The following is a 22,198-nucleotide window of genomic DNA, read 5'->3' on the forward strand; positions in this document are numbered from 1 at the left end:
AGCCCCCTGCTAATGTGCCTGGGAAAGCAGAAGAGAATGACCCAAGTGCTTGTGGCCCTGCATCCACACGGGAGAAGTGGAAAAAGCTCCTGGCTTTGATCTAACCTAGTCCTGATCATTGTGGCCATTCGGGGTGTAAATCAGTGGATAGAAGATCTTTCTTTCTCTTTCTCAAATTCTTCCTTTCAAATAAGTTTTTTTTTTAAGATAATAATTAGAAAAGAAAGATCCTAAAAAATTTTAGTATATACAAAGGTCCTGAGAAGAGGAAGCGCTTAAAGAGTGTCCCAGAAGCAACCCAGCTATGGTACCGATTATTATAACTTGTATTTTATGAATTAATAAGTTGAGGCTCAGAATGGAAAAATAACTTCCTGGAGCTCCACCAAATTTAAATTTCAAAGTCACAGTCATTCGGAGTGAATAAACAAAGAAATGATTGGGCATACAGTGGCACAGAACTATTTTCTATTCTCTTAGGAAAGGTAAAATACCATTCTAAATATACTCATGGAGGTCTTCACACAATTACACTTAGGTCATTCATGAAATTAGTCAGATTCGTGGAAGAAGATGAGAAATTGAGAAGGCAAGTATTTTTTTTTAATTTCCTGTTTGATCAAATCCCATTTCTATTTGCTCCATAATCTCCACAACACAGTAAATTGATAATACAGAAAAGAAAAAGAAAAGTTCTTGGAAATTGTTCCCAAAGTTCATTTTCATAGTCAGAGACCCATTTGCCAGTAAATCGGAAGCCTGATCATCCCTGGATTCATCATTGGGTATTTGGGACATCTCAATCACCATTAACTGCATTTTTAGGAGCAAAAAAATGGACACAGTGGCTCTGCAGAGAACTTTTTTATCAAATGTAAAGATAATGGTTCAATCCCCAACACTATAGAAGAAAATGACTTGAAATGAGCATCTAAAGTAGCAGGAAGGCATTGAAGCCTCTTCTTCCTGTGAGCTGTTTCTATCATGGTATTAATGGCCAAATGAGATCTGGCGCTGACATCTTTCGTCCAAGCCGCAGCGCTTGAGGGCGGGACCAACTGACAACTTTGCAAGGAAATGATCTGAACCTGTTGGACTTCCTGAGCAACCAATACCTTTCACTGGAACTTGAGTCAGACGTGGGACATGAATCCAGGGGTGCACCGTTCTTAACAAAGTCTTTCCTACAGCCTTCCTCTTCTTCCACCCACACTGTATTTGCACAGCAGTTGCCTTCTTAGATTCCCAGCCAAGCTCCCAGTGGGCCGGGACTTCCCTGCTGCTTCCTGTGACTGAGGTCTGCTTGGTGATAGGTGATCCTGTGTTTCTACTGCATTCTTCAGGAGCAGACCTAGAGATCAGAGGGCACTGCCCCAGCTGGGCTCTGCCCAGGGCATCACCAACCCATTGTTTCATCTTGACTGTGCTGGCTATCTTTCACTTACATTTTTACCATTCATCTCATCCATGAATGTTCTTCTCAGTATATGTGATTTAGCTTCATCTGTTGTCAAAAAAGAAAAAATTATGCTAAAATTCAATAATCCGACTATGGTCTCCCCCCCTCCAAATTGGCAAATAGATCAGTAATAAATAGATGACAGCCACTTATAATTATGAAGAAAACAGAGATGAAAGATGATATTTAGGGTATATGACTGTAATGTGTAAAGATTTGATTACATAGCCAAGATAAATAAATTGTGAAATACCACATTAAATACACATTGTTATCACTCTCCATAAATCAACATGAATGTTGGTTTTTCTTTATGTTAATGAACTAGCCTTCTTTATGCAGTTCAGCAGTTGGGAAAGATGTGTATTTTCAGGTAATTTTCCTGAAGCACCTATTTTTTTTTTCTTTCAGGAGTGGTTCACTGTCATTGAACATTATCACCGAACAAATGCCACCATTACTGAACTGGTCATAGGGAATGAGTATTACTTTCGGGTCTTTGCTGAAAATATGTGTGGCCTCAGTGAAGACGCGACAATGACGAAGGAGAGTGCGGTCATTGCCAAGGACGGTGAGTTGGAAAGGGACTGACGTTTGGGAACCTTGGTGACTCAACAGAAAAGACTGAAGAGACGTGTCAAAGCAGCAGGGACATGATGGCCACACATTGCAAACTTGTGGTAACGGTACTCAAGTAGAACTTTAATTTTACAGGTAAAATGATGCAAGTGAAATTATATGTTCTAGAAGTTTTCACTTTATTCCATTCCAACTTTTGGGCTGTGGATCTGTAAATGGCTAAAGTCACAAGGATAGGATAAATTGAACCTTTGCTTCTTGAGTTTTAATTGCTTGCTTTCTTGGATGATTTCTGTATAGCCATACACAAGAACCACTTTGCAAAGAAAGTGGGTGGTTAATTCTACCTGTATACTTTCATTTCAATATAAATCACAAACTTAAAGTTCTTCCTTGTGATATTCATCTCAGAACATATTTCACAACAAAATACTCAAGATGATAACAAAGTATTCCAAATATTTATTTTAGTGTCAGATGACTACTCTAGCTTTCTGTTGCCTGTGTGATTGGCTATGCATTTGTTCTCTTGACACTGTATGCCATGTGGCATTCACTCATGCTTTTATACTGTTTACTAAGCTGTGAGGCTTTTTAAAAATACTTATTTATTTGAGAAGCAAAGAAGAGGAGACAGTTATAGCCAACTGGCTCAGTTCCCCGCAAACAGGGTTGGACCAGGTTGAAGCTAAGAGCCAAAAATTCAATGTAGGTTTCCCACATGAATGGCAGAGACATTCAAGCAAAATATGTATGTTTTAACATATTTTAATGTTTTTTAAGGTAAAATCTACAAAAACCCAGTGTATGAAGACTTTGATTTCACGGAGGCACCTATGTTTACTCAGCCTTTGGTTAACACTTATGCCATAGCTGGTTACAATGCCACCTTGAACTGCAGCGTGAGAGGAAATCCTAAGGTGAGGCCTCACTACCACATTCATTACATTTAAGAATGGATTCCAAAGGGCTTTTTAAACTAGCTATCACATGCCAGTTGGAAGCAACACAAACTTTCCAGTGCTGTGCGTGTCTTTCTGGGATAGGCAGATTGGAGAGTGCCACTGGTGTTGGATAGTTAGATCTAGTATTCAGATGCAGTGATTAAAAAAAAAACAACCTTATGTTTCATTTACTAACTGTGGCATATTTTCTAAAGAATAAGCAAATTACCTACAATCAACCCTCTATCGTGGTTCTATTCCTGTGGATTGAAGTGAAAACAAAAATGGTCCATTATTGTGTAGACTTCTTGCCATTATTCCTGAAACAGTACAGTGTAATAACTAGCTACATCGCACGTACATTGCATTGGATGTTATAAATAACCCAGGGGTGATTTGAAGTGTACAGGGAGAGGTAACATAGGTTATACGCAAATGCTACACCCTTTCTATGTAAGGGACTTCGGTGTCCATTGATTCCGGCATCTGTGGGGATCCTGGGACCAATCTCTCTTTGATACCAGGAAACGCTTTTATTTTTAAAACACCTGAGAGTTAAGAAGTAAGATCTAACTAATACAGATGATTTCACCTGGAAAATTACAATTCAGTGTTGAATCAAGGGCTTTAGAAGAGATTAGGTAGGAACTATACTGTAAAGCAAGCCATAATGCAAAATATACTTTTAAAAAAGATTTGTTTATATGACAGACAGAGTAACAAGGGAGGCCCAGAGGGAGAGAAAACAGAGAGTTTGCCTCCACTTGTTCACTCTTCTGATGGCCACAATGGCTGGGTCTTTTCCACGTTTAAAGTAGGAGGCATGAACTCCCCCTGGTGTCACACATTGGTGCTAGGGGCTGAAGTACGCGAGCCTTCTGCTGTCTTCCCGTGCACATTAGCAAGAAGCTGGATTGGTAGTAGAAAGACTGGGTCTTGAACCAGCGTTCTGACATGGGATGTCATTGTTGTGAGTGGCAGTTTAACATGCTGTGCCACAACGTTGTTCCAAAGCCCGAAATAGAAAATGCGTGTTCCCTAGGATACAGAGTGCTCAGAAGGGAGAGACTGCGTGTATTTAAAGAGGGTTAGACAGCTTTGAAGGCTTCATGTTATTGATATTTTAACAGAATAATGAGTAGATGAATGCTGCCAATAGAGACACACTGAGGGAAAGTAACCTAGACTTTGGAAAAATTGCAAACAGTGGGGAAAAGAAGCCAGAGTTTAACATTTAAATGGAAGCAATACTGATCCACTCAAGTGGGAAGGGTGCCGCTGTCAGTCTGGGAGCCCCAACACAAAAGCGCTGCCTTCCACGCCTTGGAGCGAAAGCTTGGAAAGGAATATCATGGATGCAAAGGGGTGAGCTTTGGGGAACACTCCCATTTGAAAGGAAGAAGAAAGAAGAAAAGTTGCCATCTCTGGGTTCTGAGTAAGACAAAATGATAAGAGATAGAGTAATGAAGGAAGAAAGAGACATGAAAAATGAAGAAGGTCGTGGAAGGCTAATGATGTTGAGCATAGTTCAGAGGCCAAAGAGAATGGAATCAGGTTCCTGGGAGATGGGGGACATCACTGACCTTTCGATTCATTGTCCCTGGGTGACTAACGCAGAAGCCAAAGGGTGAGACCAAGTGATGGGGAGTTAAAGAGCTAGAGGAGAATGTCAGGAAAAAGAAGTGGAAAAATCAGATGGCCATAACACTTCATGCGAACTTTCTAGAATGTGCCCAGCAATGTACATGCTTCTGGGATGAATTAACAGCGTGAACTAATAGACCACTTTGTAAAAATGTCTGACAGGTATTGTATAGGTTTGAGATATACACAACATGATGATACACACATGCACACACACACGTATGTTGTGCAATGAACAGCCACATTGATGAACACATCTGTCACCTTGCAGGCTGTATGTCTTAGCTCCTCAGAACCTGTTATCTTGTGATTTGTACCTCTGTGGATCAAACTGAAATGCAACAGAATCCATTTGAAAAAATCTGCCTGGGAACTGCCCCTTGAATAAGTCTGGCTTTCCTCTTCAGAACTAATCTTTAGAAATGCTTTCTTGGCAAGTACTAAGTGGAATGTTATTTGACATAAACAGCGCTTAAGCCAATGTCTATTCTTCTTAGAGGTGCTTTCTTTCCAAGCCCTGCTTTAAAAATTCTGTCACTGGCTTTGTGGTCTATTAATAAACCAAGTACAGACAAGTTTTAACCTAACTTTCTTCCATGCTGATTGCAGCCCAAAATAACCTGGATGAAAAACAAAGTTGCCATTGTGGATGATCCAAGATACAGGATGTTCAGCAACCAGGGAGTGTGTACTCTGGAGATTCGCAAGCCGAGTCCCTACGATGGAGGTACATACTGCTGCAAGGCAGTCAATGACCTCGGGACAGTGGAGATCGAATGCAAGCTGGAGGTGAAAGGTATGTCTTGCAAGAGCTCATGGGTAGACCAAAGTTAAATAACAGCATTTCATCATTGTCTTCAATGCAAAATTCCAAACACATAATCAGTGCTGTGACTAGGATGGTGGAGGGAGAAGAGGTTTAGCCAGGCAAGCCAGGGAGGAAGACATTACCTTCTGCATTTACCCTGCTTTATTTGTTGGGACTGCCTGATGACTTATGCCAACATGTTTTATTTCTTGTGATTTGCTGTTAACTGAAGGAATATTCATGTCAGTGAAATGATAGTTTGTGTACAGTACAGTGAGAATGTATAAGGTCAGGGGACTGTTGAGTCTGTGATACAATCCATGTAAAAATAGAACATCCTGCAAAAACTCATCTAAAGAGATGGCAATTAAGGGATTTGCACTATTGTAAACCAGCTTACTATTCTAAGTATCTGTATATATTTGGTAATATCATGTTTGATATTATTCTTATAGAATGTAGCTTGCACATATTTTAACTGGTCTCTTTAAAAATCTCTGGAGAATTTTCACTTACTGGAGGACATCTCACTTATTCTAGTTTTCAGGAGTGTGGGAATCGATGTAACCCAAGAAAATACAAAAGGATTTTTGTGATTTGCAGTCTCAGCATAAGCCATCTCAGTTTTGATGTTCACTGACTTTAAAGTCTGAGCTGAAGCTTTTTGACAACCAGGCTCTCCTTTGAGACACTGAAAGCTCTTATAAATAGTACCCGTGATGTGATTACAGATGACGCAATCCTCATGTGTTGTTTCCTCTTGTTCTTAGCTGTGTGTTTTTATTCTGTGATAACAAAAATCTTTATTTCTCTTCTCTCCTTATTGTGAAAAAGTCACGATGCAAAAATCAGAAAATGACTATAAATATTTATTGTAAAAAAAATCTCAGAAAATGCATCTTTTAGTCCAGAATTGATAGCAAATATGGTAGAGAAATTTCTTGAGCAAAATAGCTTCCTTTTACAATTTATTGTAACTGGTATTCTGTCTTTTATGATTTCTATCTCTCTTCAGGTATACAATATGTAGATTTGTAATTGAATAATAAGAACAACATTCAGTTTTTTTCATCACAAGTATAGAGTAACATTCTTAGAAAATTTCAAACCTTTACTATTGATTTTACCCTCTTAAATATGAATATTATTTTGAGCATTAAATAATTAAGATCTGGTTCCTAAACTCCTAGTTTGATTTGTTCCAAGGTATTGTTGATATTTGTGTTCCAACAGTCTACAGGAAAACAAATGAAAAGAAGCTACTATCATTTGTTCATGCTACGAAAATATATGAGTGTTGCTTATGGTATAAAAAGGCGCTTTCATAAATGCTTGAATGTTTGAGGCCCTCCATAAAAGTGAATAATGTTGTGCATATAGATGATGTGTTATTTTCAACAGTCACATGGTAGATTGTGGAGTCACTGAATTCAATAATGAGAATAATGTATACTGGTCCATAGGTTCATAATAATACTTCTGATATGTTGTTAAAAGTTCTTGGTTCTAATGGTAAAGGTGAGATTGTTTATCATCAAGTTGTTATTTGATGATAGGTAACTTGAATCAAGTTAAGCTGTGAAACATAAAAAAAGGTAAGAATGTCAACTGAGAACAAATAAATACTGGTCCAAATATTCTAATTCTGCAGTGATATATCAAGGAGTAAATACCCCTGGACAACCAGTCTTCCTGGAGGGGCAGCAACAGGTTTAAAAAGTTCATATCCCACCGGATATTTCTACTTTCCGTTCCATTCCTCTTACATGAAAACGTACTTTGCATGTAAAAGCTTGATTTTTAAAAATTTTTGCTTTTAATTGTATTTTTTAGCAGCTCATGGCATACGGTGTTTATGCCATGAACAAGGAAGGCCAAATTATTCAAGGATATTAAGTAATGTAGAAGCTACCTAATATCTAAAAACCACATTCTGTATCATGTGTTGCCATACATCAAGCCGAAAAGCTATGTTGGAAAATGACATTATTTTATAAAATGAGACTTCAAACTTGAGTCTCAATGACATTTATTTTGTATGTTCATTTTTCAAATGTAGAAAGATATGCTCTTAAGTTAGTTACTGCAGTTCCCCGAGATTCATGATGAAAATTCTTTCATGATAAAATTCATGAAGCAACAGTTTAAGTTATAAGAAAAAAAACTGTTCTGGATATTTTTTGATGGTGAAAGAATACAAAAATAATTGGGCATTATAAAACTTTCACATTTAAGGTTTTTTCATTACATTTCATCAGTAGATATCCATAAATCATTGGACATATTCAATGGGCCCAATTTTTTATGCTATGAGACTTGAAGAAAATTCTAGACCCCATGACCAAATGTATTAAGTCATGATTGAATCCTGTTATATATGCATGTTTTTTCCCATTTGGAAAAGCTAATGAAAAGTTCTTTGGGGCTGGAGAAGCATCCTGTTGTAAACTCAAACGATGTAAATCATGTTTGAGTTTACAGTATTTGCTTTCTAAATATGCATTTCTGAACAATATCAACTTCCAAAAGAGGGAAACATTAAGTTTCTTTCTTTAAAGATTATGTGCTTAAATATTATGTTCATTTAAATCACTCTATGTGTTTAGTTCAGAATGCGATATTGTAGAATATGTTAGTCTAATATGTATACTTGATAATTTTGCCTTTTGGAATTTCAACATATATATATGTACACTAACACTTTGTGTATTGTCAAAGTTTTTCTTTTGTTGAAAAACACGATATATATATGTTGTAGGATTTTTTTTTTAAAAAAAGCTAATGGTTTGGAAGCTCTTAGCATAAATATTCAGATTGGCCTTACCACCTATTCCAGCAAAATGGTTGTGCATATTAATATTTTACATATTAATGATCATTTGAAGTGACTGGATCCCCCTCCTTTATTCCACCCCCTCCTTTCCTACACCTTTCACATGACTAAGGTTTAATGAAATCCTCTCATCATAATCATGGCCATAATTTTATCCAACAAATACTCAACTTTGGTGATAGCACTTTATTAATGCTTATAACCTTCCTCTCTCTCTCTCCCCCTCTCTCTCTCTTTCCCTTAGTTGTAGCACAATAAGGATTTTTGAATGTATATTGGTCATCTAAGGTAAGCTTTCATATGGTTTTGACATATGAAGCTTATGACTCTCATAAGCCATACTGAGCTTGTGGAGTATGGCATGATTTTCATTATGGAACCCAATGAAAATAGACTTCCTAAAATTGCTAACTTTATGGTTTTAATTTGCATTTCAATATCTTAAAATTAACAGCTAGTACTTACTCACCACAGCAACCTCCTAGTGACATGAAGCAAGTTGGTGAATGTGATGGAGCACGATTTAGAGCATTAATGCAGATGAAAATGAATGACACCCAAGCATTATGAATTCTTTGCATCAAGGAATGGACGTGCACATAAGTGGCATCATTTCTACCGTTATGTGATTTGAGTTTTTTTTTTTTAAAGGAGAATGACTTTCCTCAAATTTGCATTAAAGTCTTTTTAAGAATGCTCAAATGGCATGCTGTTTTGTCTGGACGTGAATTTATTAGCAAGTAGTAAAGCACTTTAACAGAAGACCATGAATTTTCTTAGTTTCATGGTTCTCTCTTGAAGAGTATTTTCATTTCCAAATATAATTCAGAAACTCAGAAAGGTAGGTATGAAATATTAATAGGCATTTGACTTTCAGAAGATATTGGACAGCTCTTATGTTTTTTTAAGAAAAATGTTTAAGTTGTGCACCTGTGTCAGTGTGTGCATAGCCAAAGTGAAAGGCAGTGGTGTTCTCTGATGTGCTTGAATCAGAACTTGTTGTGCTTAATTAAAAGAACATTAACCAACTAGAAACAGATCTTCCGGCTGACCCATAGCATGGTATGCACTGGTTTTGCCTTTGAATCTATCATCTATAGAGGAATCAAAATATATTTCAAAATACAACACTTTTCAACCATGTCGAAATTTAAATTACTACTGAACAATAGTAAGGGGCGGGGGGCGGGGCAGGAAGAACTACTATAGGTCTGCCGGAAGCTTGCTTTTCTTTCTAGAGGTCAAGTGCTTTAGATTCTAAATGTACTAAAACCAAGAGAAGGTTTCCAAGTGGGGCTAGAATCGATCTTTGCAACTAAAGGGAATGCAATTAGTCACATTTCCAGGAGTAGTAAAAAAAAAAAAAAAAGTATTCTATCAGAGACTTCTCACATGGAGTTTTGACTTTTCCCTTTTCCTTCTTGTCCTCTCTAGGTGGACTCTCCTTCTGCAGGCTCCTTTTGCAAGGTGTACCTCCAAACATAATTGATTCCTACTTGCGAGATTTGCAATCGAGCAATCCTGAGGAGTATTGAGGCCTGGGCAACTGCTTCTTTGTACTCTGCAGTGTTGAAATCTGGTTGAAATGAGAAAGCATTTTCTGTTTCTTCACTAGGCCCCCAGTGTGGTCATATTTTTTTTTCCTCCCAATGTTGAAGAAAAAAATCATGCGCGGATTGCTTAATTAAAAATTGCAAATGAAATCTCACTTTGAAGCCAGCACGTTGGTCATTATTGTCTGTTCTTGGTCACCATGTTTTTAAAAAATGCCGGCTATAGATTAAGTAGTATTTTGACTTAAAATAGTGACATGTAAATGCTTTCTTGCATTTAGTAGGAATAAGAAACACAATAGAGTGTGCCATAGTAGCATCTTGAAATATCTCCATTTTTCTGGGTCAAAATGCCTTTTCTAAGCAAACCAGTTGCTTATTTCACACAGGGCTGCCTAACACCAGTTGTCTATCCTTTTCCCATTTGAATTTATTAAAGGATTTCTGAAAGCCTAACTTTACAAGAAAGGAGAAGGGAAAATGTATTTAGTGAGTAGTACAAAAAATCTAAAGTGTCTATGATGAGATAACACAATATTCATTTATGTGTCTGGGGTTGCAGAGTCACAGAGTTGAAGACAAAAGGCTGGAACCATGATGCTATCAAACTCATCTGTGACCTCCATCATGTTCTTGGCACAGCATCATGACCAAATCCACCAGAGCTCTCACCCAAAACATAGTGATAGTGTTACAGAGATGTTACAAACAGGGATTGCTAAAGGTATCCATTCAATTCAATGAAAGCCTTTTGAAAAACCCAAGAAACTGCAGTTATAGGTATGAGCCCGTTATCTTTTCAGCAACTTCCTTCTTGGATCTTGACACTATAAAGTTTTACTCAAGGAGTTGAAAGACAAGAGACCTCAGCACTGATTCATCCTTCATCTTCATTCTTGTTGGTCTTACATTCTCAGGGTAGGATATAAGGTGACTTGAAGGAAGGGCCCTATCATCTCAGGATGATACCTGCTAGCCTTTCTTTCCTGATCAGGCCTGGTGGTTGTGACAGTGGTCATGCTCCAGGCTGCCTTAGGTTCACCAGAGAAGCGGCAGACATTCCAGGTTGCACTTGGGAACAGCACAAGAAAATCTGGCATATCTACAAGCTACAGCAACTCCCTCTTTTTCTATCCTGATTGGCTGATGATCTTGACTTTTTTTTTTAAGATTTATTTATTTTTATTTGAAAGTCAGAAATACAAAGAGGGATTTTCCATCCTCTGGCTCACTCTGTCATGGCCAGAGCTGGGCCATTCCAAAGATGGAAGCCAAGTGCTTGCTCTGCTGCTTTCCCAAGCCATTAGCAGGGAACTGAATTGGAAGTAGAAAGTCTGGGGCTCAAGCTAGTGCCCACATGGGATACTGATGCCCCCACACAGGGGACTAGCTTGTGACTCCCCCATGCCAGCTCTTGATCTTCATTCTTGTATGTTAAAAATATTGGCTACCTCCAATATGACAAAATGTCAAAAGTGTGTGCATTCCCTATTTCAAATAGGAAATCTATTTATCTTATTGGTTAAGATATTTTTGTCAAAGGATGCTTGGCTTATCTGTGAAGACACGAAGACCATATCTCTACATACAAACCAACTGATAGTGTGGGAATATGTGTTATTGGACCTTTACAGCCTGGGTTTTGGGTCAGTTGGCTAATTTAAATACTCATGGATCAGTTTTGTTAAATCATGATCAAGTCTGTTAAGCTGTTAAGAACATGGTCTAAAAGTAGCTTTAAAGTACCCTGTAAAGTTTTAGTTTGCTACTGGTGAGTTTCACTAATCATATGAGTATTTTGTACTAAATAAGGCTTTTTTTCCTACATCTCGTATCTTTTCATTTTTTATTCCATGCATTTTTTCATTTATTATTATTATTATCATTTTATGATTCATTTCCATAGGCCCTGAGATTTCCCCACCCCACTATCCTAACTCCCTCCCCCCTCACCCACTGAGTTCTCCAATATCATTACAACAGCATAGTTCTTCATAAATAGTCATAAGTCCATCGTTGTGGGCATGGACAATGGCAGAGACCCCAGCATCCCATTGTCAAGACACATCTAACAGTTTCACTGGGAGTCCATCCTCGATCCGGAAGTAGAGATGTACACTGCACCATATCCTCACATCTGGACATGTCAGTCTCCACTACACAGTCACTATAAATTCCCCCAAGTGAAAAGCCACAAAACAAAATCAATAAGAGGAAGAAAAACAGAAACTTATAATGTCATGAAGTTAAACAACATACCACTAGATATGATAGTCTCCATTACATAGTTACTATACATCCCCTTAAATGAAAAACCACAAAACAAAATCAGCATTGGAAATAAAAAATAGAAACTTACAATGCCATGAAGTTAAATAACATGCTACTGAATGACTTCTGTGTCGCTGAAGAAATGGAAAAGGAAATCAAGAACATTCTCAAAGAAAATGAGGGAAAAAGTGTTTTGAAGAAATGAAACTAAAAACAAAACTATCAAAATCCATGCGATATGGTTTCCACTGATCTTTGTTGGTGAGATGTATCACCTGTAGGTGATACTGAGGACTGAGTCAAGAGGAGAAGCCACACCCAGCCTCCCACCCACCCCAGCACCTGGGGGGATGGGGAACGACCACCCAATATCAACTCAGGGTCCTAATGTGGCATACGCCAAGCAACCTGGGCCCCACCAAATTCCCTACTCATGGACCCAGCTCCCACTGCATAGGTGGGCACAAGACCTGTGGCCTTTCTTTCTTAAGAGTAAGAATCTCAATAGGACTAATAAGACCATACAGTCTTCTTATCAACTCTCCCTTTATCATTAATTGATTTTAAATTAAATTCTATACATTTCTTTTATGTCTTTAGTTTAGTGGATTCACTTTGTTATCATCCTAACATCAAAGGCTTGTGGTACTGCTATATGTAGATATTTATACAATGCTTTACAGTTAAACTTTGATAAGGTAGAATATACTAGAGAAGCAATCCTTTTGGTGAGATGAACAGTTCTCCTGGCACTAAGAGCTGTCATCAGCTTCTTAAAGTCACATGATCTCTGTCCTCACATGCACTGGTCTGAGCAGACTCTGACTTAGCAGAATATTTTTCCTCTATCTGGAGTAGATTTCCAAGTGCAAAATACCAGGGAGGTGACAGGAGCAGTTAAGCACTCGTAGAGGGCGACCTGGGGGGTGACAAGAGGGCACTGACTGATTCAACTTCAAATCATTAAAGAAGAAATCTCTGCACAGAAGTCTGTGATCAACTATACCTGCTTGTTTATCGCTAGGCATTAACTTTACAAACAGTTTCTGATTTCTAAAGACAAGTACTTACAAAGCTACCCACAAGCAAAAGATGCTCTCTTATGCAGTGAAGAACTCCACTCATACCTTCATCGTCGTCTTGGAATCCAAGAAAACATCTTACAGATATTAAAAGTCAATGTTTTAAAACTTGGCTTAAATTCTTTAAAGTTATTTTTTTTTTTAATCCTACTTGTTACCAGCCAGGCTGTGACGAGAGGAACCACTTAACAGAGTTGGGGAGGCATCCCTTCTGGACAGTGGTAACAAGGGCTCTTGGAATACAGTCATGGTTTAAAATAAACTAAAACTGATTTGAAATCATGTGGTCATGTGGAAAATTCCAAGAGCTGAAGAGCCAAATAAGTATCCCCTGAAGGCTGTAGGCTGAAGTGGCGTCAGGTTCATCATCCCAGCTTACTCCTGGGTGTCCGCTGGAGATCTTGCTGAATTTAGCTTCCCTCCCTGCACTGGTTGTCAGACAGCAGGTTTGGCTTTGCAGAAGACAAGAAAACCAGGAAGAACGGAAGGATGAGATGGACCACCTGCCAAGCCTCCCCACATGCTCATTTATGAACCTTAATCTGTGGTTTATCCTATTCTGTGACAAATGGGCTTATTTTGATATAAAAATATTTTCTGCTCCCAGATATCCAAAAGCATATTTGTTTCTCCAACTGTATTGCCAAGGAGTTAAAGGTTTCCCGGACTGGAAAACACAGGATTATCTTAGAGAAGCTTTGTCACCCAGAGCAGATACTTGGCTTAGTGGTGACGACATCTGTGGAGATGCCCATGTCTGAGTATCCAGATCCTGACTCAAACTTCCTGCTCAAGCTATCCAGAAAGGCAGCAACGATGGCTTGAGTAGCTGGGTCCCTGGCACCAGAGCAGGAGACCTGACCTGAGTTGCTGGTTTCTAGCTCTAGCCTCAGCTAGGTGCGTTACAGGCTTCTGGGGAAAGAACAGTGGGCGGGAGTGCCCTCCCCGTGTCCCGCATCTCTCTCTCTCTCTCTCTCTCTCTCTCTGTCTCTCTCTCTCTCTCTCATTCTCTCTTTCTACCTCTCAAATTGAAAAAAAAAAAAAACACCTCTCCCCTAAGACCAAACAGCTTGCCTCAAGCACATTGTGGATACCATATAATTGGCATGAAACAACTTTTTAATATACAAACATTTTCAATCATTTATTTTTATTTGAAAGGCAAAAATTACACAGAGAGAAAGAGAAGGAGAAACAGAAAGAGAGGTCCTCCATCTGCTGGTTTACACCCGAAATGGTCACAGTGCCAAGAACTGAGCTGGTCCAAAGCCAGGAGTCGTTGCCTGCCACCCCATGGGTGGTGTATTAGCAGGCAGCTGGACGCAGAGGCAGAGCTGGGGCTGGACGCCAAGGCTTGATCACAAGAACTTCAAGGCTGGTGCTGTGATGTAGGAAGTTAAGCCTCAACTTACAATGCCATCATCTTATATAGGTGCCAGTTCAAGTCCTGGCTATTCTACTATGCCCTAGCTCCCTGCTTCTGCATCTAGGAAAGTAGCAGAAGATGGCCCAGATGCTTGGACCTCCCACATCCACATGGGAGACCTGAAGGAATTCCAGGCTCCTGGCTTCAGCCTGGCAGAGACCAACCCCCCACCCCTCAGCCTGGGCTGCTGTAACCACTTGGGGAATGAAGCAGTGGCTGGAAGATCTCTCCCTGTCTTTCTTCTCTCCTCTCCTCCCTTTCAAATAAATAATAAACACATCTTTTTTGAAAATTAAAAAAACCACAAAGCCAAACTCTGCTCCTTGTCTGGGTAGTTAGCAGTGGCCTTTCTTTTTTAGCTGTTCCAACAGAAGATGTTCTGATCTAGTCTCCCCTTGGAAGTCATTCCCGGTAATGTCCCGCCTAAAGCTCATGTGACTTAACCTGATACTCCTCAAAATCCTAACTCACATGCAGCAATGACTTATGCAATATGGGATTCAGGCAACCCAGGCTGCTGAAAAAGAAATTCCTCTCTCTTTTTATTAAGATTTATTTATTTTTATCAAATAGGTGGATCAGATTTACAGAGACAGAAAGATTTTCCACCTGTTGGTTTACTCCCCAAGTGGGTACAATGGCTGGTGCTGTGCTGACCAAACCCAGGAGCCAGGAGCTTCCTTCAGGTATTCCATGGGAGTGCAGGGTCCCAAGGCTTTGAGCCATCCTCTAATGCTTTCCCAAGCCATTAGCATGAACTGGATGGGAAGTAACGCAGCTGGGACATGTACTGGCCCCCATATAGGATCCCCATGGGTTCAAGGTGAGGAATCTAACTATTGAGCAGTTCTGCCAGGCCCTGAAAAAAATTTTTTTCAAGCAAGTTTTCTTCTGTGTTCCTCAAATCACATCATGGAAAACATAGTAAAGCAATGGGATGTAAACTCAGAGAAAGGTATTAAATAAAAAAGACTCAAGGATATAAAGACAGCACTACGAACTGTGTCCCTGAGGGAAACTGGCTTCCTTAACCCAATATTGCTTTTGCAATTTCAGAAAGCAACATGATTACAAAATCTTAGGGACTCTGTTATGAAATTCTGTTTTCTGACTTTGTCCAGGAACTCAGACATTTCTAATGAGAAGAGCAGAGGCTTCAGTCAATTTGTTGTGGGACAGACTGCGTATCTACTTATATGTTTAGTAAGTTAGTGCCATTAAACTCAGACTTCAGAGTCTGAAAACTATTAAAAAAATAAAAGTAAATGAAACAAAACCAAAAATTTACACTACACAATGAAAATCATCACAGTCACTCCAGTCTGTAGCTCTGAAATACAGAACTGCAAACCCTTAACACAGCCTGACTTCTGGATTCTACACTACAAGTACATCCAGGAGGCTTCTTGCTTACAACCTATGCCTTCTTCCAAACCAAGCAAAGTCAGTGAATTTGTAGAAGTCCTTTGCTCATTTATTTTACTCATTTGAGAGAGAGCACGCGCGCATGAGAGAGAGAGAGAGAGAGAGAGAGAGAGAGAGACAGTGCCACACCCCCCCCATCTGCTGGTTCACTCCCCAAAGGGCTACCACAGCCAGGGTTGGGTCACACTGAAGCTGAGTGCTGGAATTTAATCCAGACCTCTCATGCAGGTGGCAGGGATTGAGTTTTCAAGCCATTGTCTATGCTTCCCAGGGTCTGCATACAGCTGGAGCCAGGAGCCAAAACCAAGACAGGAACCCAGTCACTTTGACAGGAAATGTTGATGTCCTGACAAATGTCTTAAGAAGAGTGTCAAATTCCCACCCCAGTCAGTGAGTTTTTTCAAGCATGTATTTTCTTTATTATTTGAAGGGCAGAGCTGTAGATACAGAGAACGAGGTCTTCCATGCTCTGGTTCACTCCCCCAGAATTGATGCAACAGTTAGAAGTGGGCCAGGCTGAAGACAGGAGTCAGGAACTCCATCCCATTTGGGTTGCAGGGGCCCAAGTACTTAAGCCATCTTCTGTTGTTTTCCCAGGCACATTTAGCAGGGCGCTGGTTCAGAAGTGCAGCAGCCAGGACCTCAATCAACACTTCCCTATGGGATGCCAGCATGGCAGACAGTGGCTTGATCTACTGCACCACAACATCTTCCCACATTCAGTGAGTGGGCTTTGAAGTGGCTTATTTCATCATATTGTATGTACTATGGCCATGTGACACTACATAACATCTTGTGCAAAGTAGGCTTAGATATACAGGATGTTGCAAAAGATGTGAAACATAAGTGAAAAGTTAGTGACACCAAAAAACAGGTAGTAACACCAAGATATCCTTCTCCTTTGGGAAAGAAATTTGGTTTAGCTAAGCAATCAAATAAAAATTGCTGCATGCCTGTATGTGTAGATTTGTAAGGGGTTCTCTCACACAGGAAGTTTGCATACAAAGTCAGCATTTTGCATGATTTTTGCAACTTCCTCCAAGTCTATAATTATTTTTTAAAAATTTTTTAAATGTTAAAAAAATTGTGTAGGTTTACTGGGCACCTGGCATGGAGGAAGGCAGTGCAGAGATGCTTAGGGTTAGGGTTGGGGTCATCCTTGAGCCGCATGCAAAAACAGATCAATACCTTAGTGACTGACTCAGGTGCAACTGAGTGACAAGGCTCCAAGTGCTCTGAGTGGCAGCTGAAGAGGTCACATGGGAGGAATCCCAGTGGTCATCTTCTAGAGGGTGGAATTTAAGCTGTGCCTTGGCTGATGGGCCATCTTGTAGGGGAGGGGTAATAAGGGCTGAAGACTATTCCCTCAAGAGGGAACAAATGAGGGAACAGCTCAGGGACCCTTGGAGAGGGGAACTAGGGAGAGGGGGAGTTTGGCAGATAAGGCTGCTAGAGTAAGTTGACTCTTTGAATGCCAAGTGAGGGAGGCTGGGCTTATTCAAAGCTTTTTAAATGGGAAAGAATGGGGACACATCAATGGGTTTAGCAAATTTTCCATGCTGTATGGCAAATTAATTGCTCAGTACTGACAGAAACACCCACCTTAGTCATCCAGGACATGGAACTGAGCAGGTGGCATTTGATAATGGTTAAGTATATAGGCACTGGAATCAGACTGCAGGCACTCCAGGCCTGGCTTTTCCATTATCCCAGCTGTCATGGGCAAATGATTGAGCTTCACTTATACTTCAATTTCCTCATCTATAAAATGGGGAGATAATGGTAATCCCAATTTCTCAAGGCTTTTGTGAGCATTCAGTTGAATAAATCTGGATGCCTAGAACAGTACTTTGCAAATGACATGGATTCATAATTGTGAGACACCATGTTCATCTACGAAAGGAAAAGTTTGTCTCCATTAGTAACTCTGTAATAAACCACGATAATGGAAGTAGTCCATGATACAAGATGTAGAATAGTAGGAAATCTCTAACCTACTTTTCTTTGGAACATATTAATTATGGTGGGATAAAATATAAGGCGCAGATATGCCTTAATAGGTTTTGAATTGTAATGCCACATAATAATATGTGAGTACCCAGCATAGAGAGTTGTTCCCTAATACTATATTCCCAGGAGTGGGAGTTGTGGCACGGTGGGTTTAGTTACCACCTAGGACGTCTGCATTCCATGTTGCAAGGGCTGGGATCCAGTCTTGCCTTCACTTCCGATCCCTCCCTGCTGACACACACTTCTGAAGGCACCAAGTGATGGCCCAAATACATTGGATCGCTGCTGCCCACATGGAAAACCTGAAAGAAGCTCCTGGCTCCTGGCTTCAGATCAGATCAGCTCTGACCATTGTGGTCATTTGGGGAGTGAACCAGCGGGTGGAATCTCTCTCTCTCTCTCTCTCTCCTTCTGTCCATAAACATGATCTGTCTTTCCAATTAAAAATAAACAAATCTTTAAAAAAAATACATAAAAATGAACTGGGTAATTGGGGGCAGGGGACTCACATGTAGCTGCCAGTAGCAGTTCTATGGCCGGTCTTAGCCAGAGGGATGAATCATGTGCACCGCTTAAGTAACATCTTTCAAAGAAGGTCCCAGCATCTCTTCTCTTTTCCCTCTTCTAACTGGCTGCAAGTTGGGATCAATCATTTCTGACCACAAGGACAAGGGCAACATCTGCCCTAGTGGCCGAATAACAAGGGAGAAATCCATATTGCTGACAAACTGGAACTACTGTACCAGCTCTGGATTACCTACCCAAACATTAGGTAGGTAGAAGATAAACTTCTATCTTATCCCTGCTGCTGTAGCTTACCGAACTGTAGCCTAAGAAAATAACCACTACTTTTGAAGCCTACTGTGTACTCTGCAATCTCACCTTCCTTTTTATCACGAGTAATCACTATCTAGAATTGTATGGTTACATTTTTCCTTTTAGTCCAAGCTTTTAAAAAAGTATTTGTTTTTATTGGAAAGACAGATTTTTTAAAAAAAACAGAGAGAAGATTCACTCCCTAAGTGACCACAAAGACCAGAACTGCGCTCATCCAAAGTTAGGAGCCAGGAGTTTCTTCTGGGTCTTCCACGTGGGTGCAGGAGCACAAGATTTTGAGCCATCCTCAACTGCTTTCCCAGGCCACAAGCAGGGAGATGGATGGGAAGTGGAGCAGCTGGGACACAGACTGGCGCCCATATGGGATCCTGGTGCAAGCAAGGCAAGGATTTAGCCACTGAGCCATCGTGCTGGACCCTAGACCCAGCTTTATCACACATTTCCTAAACAAGGTCTTGAATGTTTTCAACTTCTACACAACCTCTATGCAAATAATCTCATATTGTGTATGTATTTTTTCTGTTGCCCATTTTCATACACTCAGTAGTGAGTGCCTTTCCCCTCGCGATCTCATACACAGAACCCACAGTACCTAGGTGATGGTGTTTGGACAATGTGAGGGGATAGTGTCCTGGTAAGACAGCAGCAAGCTCCCATCCTCTCACTGGTTCCAAGTCATGTGGGCACATAGGGAAAAGAGAGGAGGAAACTGAACTCTAGGAAAGAGCTCTCACCAGGAAACCAAATCACCTTGTAGTTTGGACTTTCAACCTGGTGAACCCTAAGATTCCTGTTGCTTAGGTTGCACTTTGTTATGAAAGCCCAAGCTAACACACCTACCTTTTCTTCTTTTTTTTTTCTCTCTCAATATTATGCTTGTGAAATTAATTCATGTTAACAACTCCTTGCTGCTTGATTAAACTTGTAATATAAGTCTCATTACATGAAAATGTCACAGTTTCTTTGCCTGTTCATGGTGGATGCTTAGACTATTTTCAGCTTTTATTATCATGTCTACAAAGGTGCTGTGAATACGCGTCTATGTATCCCCTAAGACACACAAGCAATTATATTCCTTGCTTGGAATTGTGGTGCCACAAAGAACGTGCATCTTCAACTTTCCCAGATGGTATTTGTTTTCCAACTTGCTGAAGCCGCCCACTTTCCCTTGTTAACACTTGGTAGGCCACACAGCTGAATTTTGGCCACAGGCTTGTAGAAATGGGGCAGGAAACTTTTGCACAGTCGTTCTAATATGCTGCCCTGTTGTGGGCTAAGGAGTTGATTAGCCCTTGTTGCAATGGACAGGAACAGGAACTGGGCTTGTGGCTAACAACACCTAGACTAATTGGACTCATCTGTATCCAATATCCTGGCTAAATTGGGGGTGCGGGGGGGGGGAGTATATAAGGAGAGGTGAAGGAGCAATAGAGTGAGACTGGAGAGATTTCCACCATCACTACTGTCAGCCTCCTGTTGGTGCTTCATCCCCCAGACCCTCTCTCTGTCCACGTTACTGGCTCTGCATCCCCCAGACCCTCTCTCTGTCCACCTTACTGGCTCTGCTGGTCGGAGTACCCCATTGAGTGGTACCCCTCCGTGCCCAGCCTCTTCCTCTCTCCCACTGTGGGAAATGCAGTGTGGCTGAAGCTCCAACTGATATTCCAACCTTCCTTGAAATGACCTTGTAGATACAAGTCAAAGATGCTAGAGTAGAAAGACGGAGGGTTCCTGGTGACCAGGAAAGCGCCCGCATCGCCCTGGATGGCCAGTCTGGGCTTCTAGGTGGAGGAGAAATGAACTTCTGTTTTGTATACAAACCAAGTTTTGGGTTTTTGCTATTGGTGTTTCAGCACAAGCCTAATTGATTATTTTTGTTTCTTATTCTTTATATAATCAAGGTACTATTCAATGCGGACTTTAGGGGAAATACCGCAGTTTATGGCTTTTCATTTTCTGGGTGCTTTTTGGTGAACCTAAGAACTTATCTTCAATGTAATTGAGTCAATCAGTCTGGGAAAGGATTCTATCTTAAATTATTCATGCCATTGGCATGTTAAACAGTAGATTATCCAAGTTCGGTGCACATAAAGCCAGCACGGATAAAAGTGATCTGTAGCATGTTGGTTCCTCCCCTGAATTTGTCACTATTTATCACGTTAAACATGTCATGTATTCAATAAATGACCTATGAAGACCGTCTGTCAGAATCACTGAACTTGGGTGCCCTGGGAAGGCAAAAGCAATGCAGCAAAATGTAAGGAATAACCACGGCTTTATTCACAGCACTGACATTGTAATCTCACATCACAAAATAGCATCCTTTTGATTTTTCTTCCAATCATTTTTTTAAAATGTAAAAAAAAAATCACACAAGGCCCATAGGCTATCGGTGGAGAGTTGAATGCAGCCTACTGACCTCCGCCGTGCCGTGACGAATCTGTGGGGTTTGCACCTGCTGACAGATGCTGTTCAACACAAGTGTCAGGGAAGCAGTTTTGAGCTTGTCCTTGCAGAAATGCATCCAGATCAGAAATAGGAAGGCAAAAGCTAGGTAAGGGACAGGCCTGTCCCAGGTTCTGCAGCACGTCCTTGTTTATGACAGGCTGTCTCCGTCCAAATGGATGCAGTGGGGCGAACTCCTGCTGAGTGGCAAGTGTCCCAGATCCCTGCTGCAGGACAGGAGGCTGGTGGAGTCCTGCTGCTCTATCCAGGGAAAGATGTATACATCTAGCCTGGTTAGTTTCAAGGGCTCTGAAAACCAGGCATGAGTCAGTCCCTTCGTTCGTGTTTCTAAGCCAGGCACTGCTGCTTCTATGTTGGAAGGCAGAATTGTGCTTTTGGGTGGGGACAAGGGCAGGGGGAGGATCGAGTCCGCACCCCAAGACCTGCAAAATCATGTGTTCATTAATAGTGAATAAACGAACCCAATACCGCGACTCTGCAGGCAGCTTTGTCCTGAAAAGGTTGGCAAAGGCCAGGGCGTAGGAAGCCTTCGCCCACCTCCTCCAGGTACAGGAACCAGCTCTAACCGTCCAGCCGTCCAGCCGTCCAGCGGGCTTTTCTTTAGGACGCACAATCAGACGCAAAGGGCAAGAAATCAGACTTGAGGAACAGGTGCAGGAGGCCACGGGGCAGTCGGTGCCCAAGGGAAAGTGAACCATGCGCGCGCCCTGGGGGCGGCCCGCGGACGTGTGGGGCGGGCCCAGGCCTCACCTCGCGCACACCTCCCAGCCCGGTCCCCGCCCCCGAGGCCACGCGGTTAGTGGGCGTGGGGGACACCGCCAACCCCCAGGCCCGATCGGCGCAGGCCCCGGCCGCGCGCCC

The 22,198-nt window shown here is 41.0% G+C and overlaps 1 protein-coding gene across 3 annotated transcripts in view; it reads left to right on the top strand.

The window, feature by feature from the left end:
* MYBPC1 (myosin binding protein C1) overlaps nt 1-9,965 on the top strand; it is a 74,980-nt gene extending 65,015 nt beyond the window's left edge. For 2 of the 3 annotated variants that reach the window (XM_040984257.1, XM_040984241.1), the window contains 4 exons: nt 1,871-2,030; nt 2,822-2,958; nt 5,236-5,422; nt 9,702-9,965. In XM_040984257.1, coding sequence (XP_040840191.1) covers nt 1,871-2,030; nt 2,822-2,958; nt 5,236-5,422; nt 9,702-9,802 — 585 coding nt within the window. In that variant the 3' untranslated portion in view covers nt 9,803-9,965. Of the gene's footprint in view, nt 1-1,870; nt 2,031-2,821; nt 2,959-5,235; nt 5,423-7,085; nt 7,145-9,701 lie in introns of all 3 variants that reach the window. The other variant, XM_040984248.1, reaches the window with a different exon arrangement.
* The last annotated feature ends 12,233 nt before the right edge of the window (nt 9,966-22,198 follow it).

The sequence above is a fragment of the Ochotona curzoniae genome, unplaced genomic scaffold, assembly GCF_017591425.1.
Source record: "Ochotona curzoniae isolate NIBS_2020 unplaced genomic scaffold, NIBS_Ocur_1.0 contig_1014, whole genome shotgun sequence".
Taxonomy (NCBI): Eukaryota; Metazoa; Chordata; class Mammalia; order Lagomorpha; family Ochotonidae; genus Ochotona; species Ochotona curzoniae.